At 71.2% G+C, this 2,734-nt stretch overlaps 1 protein-coding gene across 1 annotated transcript; it reads right to left on the bottom strand.

Annotated features, from left to right (window-relative positions):
* Window positions 1-266: 266 nt before the first annotated feature.
* Window positions 267-1,885, bottom strand: DMRTA2 (DMRT like family A2). The gene is made up of 2 exons (XM_054212701.1): window positions 1,393-1,885; window positions 267-1,147 (listed from the first exon to the last, which is right to left on the bottom strand). The coding sequence occupies exons 1-2, from the start codon at window positions 1,883-1,885 to the stop codon at window positions 267-269; spliced, it is 1,374 nt and encodes a 457-aa protein (XP_054068676.1).
* Window positions 1,886-2,734: the final 849 nt, after the last annotated feature.

Genomic DNA, 2,734 nt, shown 5'->3' on the forward strand with positions numbered 1-2,734 from the left:
TGTATGTGTGTGGGGAAAAAAGAGTGTGTGTGTGTGTACACACCCCACGACGCACCAAAGGATATCCATGTATGTATCCATGCTTATGGCCATAAGCAACAAAGAGTGACAATGAAAGTGCACCTTTATCACCGTTTTAATTACACCTACGTCTGTCCGCGCTGGGCTCTGCATGGGGGAAGAGGGGAGAGAAAGCCACCCGTGTCCGTCCACCCGTGCCTACCTAGCTACCTCTACTCAGACGAGCTTTAGGAAGCCGCCCCTCGCTATTGCTTCTCGGGGGTGTTGTTGACCATGGGCCCGTAGAGCCCGCCGGAGTAGACCTGCTCCTTGTGCACGGCGGAGCGGTCCCGCATGAGGTCGCTGAAGGCGTAGTCCACGGGTGGCCGGAACCCCAGGGTGGGCATCAGCCCGGCCGTGGAGTAGGGGGTCATGAAGGCCAGTCCCCGGCTGTGCGCCGAGTAGGCGAGGCGCAGGGGGTTGAGTCCCAGGTGGGTGCCCAGCGGGTAGGCGCCGGCCTCGGCCCCGAAGTGCGTGGCGTTGGGCTGCAGGGGGGAGAAGGCGGAGCGGCTGCCCAGCGTACCGATGGCCGGGGCCATGGCGCCGGCGATCAAGGGCCGGTGGTGGGCGGCGGCGGCGGCGGCGGGGGTGGGTGGAAGGCCTTGCAAGGCGCCGTCCCGGGCCCAGCCCTCCTCGGGGCCCTTCTCCGGGCCGCGGTTGTTGAGGATCTGCTCGATGGCCTGTACCACGTCCCCGCCGCAGCCCTGCAGCACCAGCTCCAGCACGCTGCGCTTGTGCGCCGGGAAGACGCGCGTCAGGATGTCGATGGGAGTCCGCTGCCGGCCGCCGGCCGAGGGCGACGGGTCCTGCTCGTCCTTGTCCGCCTCCGAGCCCGAGTCCGAGCCCAGCGGGCTGATGGAGCCCGGGCTCTCCTCCCCCTCCTTCGGCCCCTTGGAGACGGGCGAGCTCAGGAAGGACTCGCCGTCCCCGTTCTCCGAGCCCGAGCCGTGGCGAGCTTCTGGGGAGGAGGTGCCGGGCACGGACTCGCCGTCCGGGGAGAGGGGCTTCCCGCCCGCCTGCTGCGGGGTGACGGCGCGGCTCGGCAGCAGCGTCTTGGGGAACAGCTCGAACTTCTGCATCTTGGACTCTGCGGGGCGAGGCGGGGAGGGAGAAGGAGAAGGAGGAGAGAGACCGTCAGTGCGGCTGCCCCAGGCGGGACCCGCGGAGCCGCGGGATGCTCCGCCGGGGGGGATGCTCCGCCGGGGGGGATGCTCCGCCGGGGGGGATGCTGCCCCCCACCCCCGCCGCCTCTCCCGGCTCCTTCCCCCCTCCTCATCCTCCCCCGCCGCCGGTCCCGGAGCCCCCCCCCAAGGGCGCACAGCGCGGCCTTACCTGAGGCGCCGGCGCCTCCCTCGCCGCCGCCCCCGGCGCAGACGGAGCCGAAGACCTCGTACGCGGGCCGCGGCGGGATGATGCCGTTGGCGGCGGCCAGGGCCAGCCCCTCGGCCGTGCCGTAGAGCAGCTGGAGCTCCCGGGCTTCGTTCTCCTCCTGCGCCTGCTGGCGGCGCAGCGCGACCTGGGCGGCCATGACGCGCTGGCGCTCGGCGATGAGGGTGCACTTGGCGCACATGCAGTCCTTCCAGCGGCAGTACCGCTTGTGGCCCTTCAGCGCCGACACCACCCCGTGGTTGCGGCAACGGGCGCACTTGGGCGTCCGCGGGTACTTCTCGGCCGCCCGCAGCAGCAGCGGCGGGGCCCGCAGCAAGCTCCCGGCCACGCTCACCGGCAGCGTGGCCGCCGCCGCCGCCGCGGCCGCCGCCACGGAGCTGGGGGGGACCGGCGGGGGCGCGGCGGGCACGCTGGGCAGTTCCGACCGCAGCTCCATCCTGGCAAGCCCGCCCCGAAGGAGCGATCCCCCCTCCCTGGCCTCCCCCAAAGCAACGCGGGGCGGGGGAGCCCCCGCGGCGCGCCCGGACGTGGAGGAGCTCCCGGCGCGATCAGGGGTGGGGGGCACACGGAGCCCCGGGTGCGGGCATGCAAACCCCAGCGCCTACCCCCGCGCCGCGCTAGCCAACCCCGTCCCCCTGGCACCGGCACACGGCTCCGGAGCGGGGTTGAAGTAAGGAGGGGGCCGTCGGGAGCCCTTCCGCGCCCCCCTCCCCTCCGCTCCCAAAGAGCGAATCTAAACCAAGAAAATCCAAGAAAACTTAGATCTCTCTCGCGTCCTTGCTCTCCGTGCGCATCTGGCAGCGCAGCACCAAGTCCATCGCGCCGGGCTCAAAGCCGAGCTCTCCCGTCCGCGCCTGCGGGATGCCCCGCTTCAAACCGAGCGGCTGCCTACGCTCAGCTGCCCCGGCCCCCTCTCACTACCGCCACGGGCTGACAGCGTCCCTTCAAAGAGCAGTCCGCCACCTTCAACGACGGGATCCCTCGCCACAAGCCGCGGAGGCTAAAATCCAGGAGAGAATAATAAATAATAATAATAAAAATATATATATAAAAATCACCCGGTCTCCCGAGCAGCAGCACCGCAGCCGGGCGGAGGGGCCGGCAGCCCGCGGCCGGGCTGGGCTGGGCTCACCCGCCGCGGCGAGCCCCGAGCCGGCGTCGGGGCCGGCAGAGCCGACGGCGGGGCCGGAGCAGGCAGGGCCGGAGCAGGCAGGGCCCCCCGGGAGACGCTGCCGCCGCCCCGCGCCGCCTGGCGCGTGCGGCCCGCGCGGCCGGAGCTGCAGGC

This window comes from Rissa tridactyla, chromosome 8 (assembly GCF_028500815.1).
Source record: "Rissa tridactyla isolate bRisTri1 chromosome 8, bRisTri1.patW.cur.20221130, whole genome shotgun sequence".
Lineage (NCBI taxonomy): Eukaryota > Metazoa > Chordata > Aves > Charadriiformes > Laridae > Rissa > Rissa tridactyla.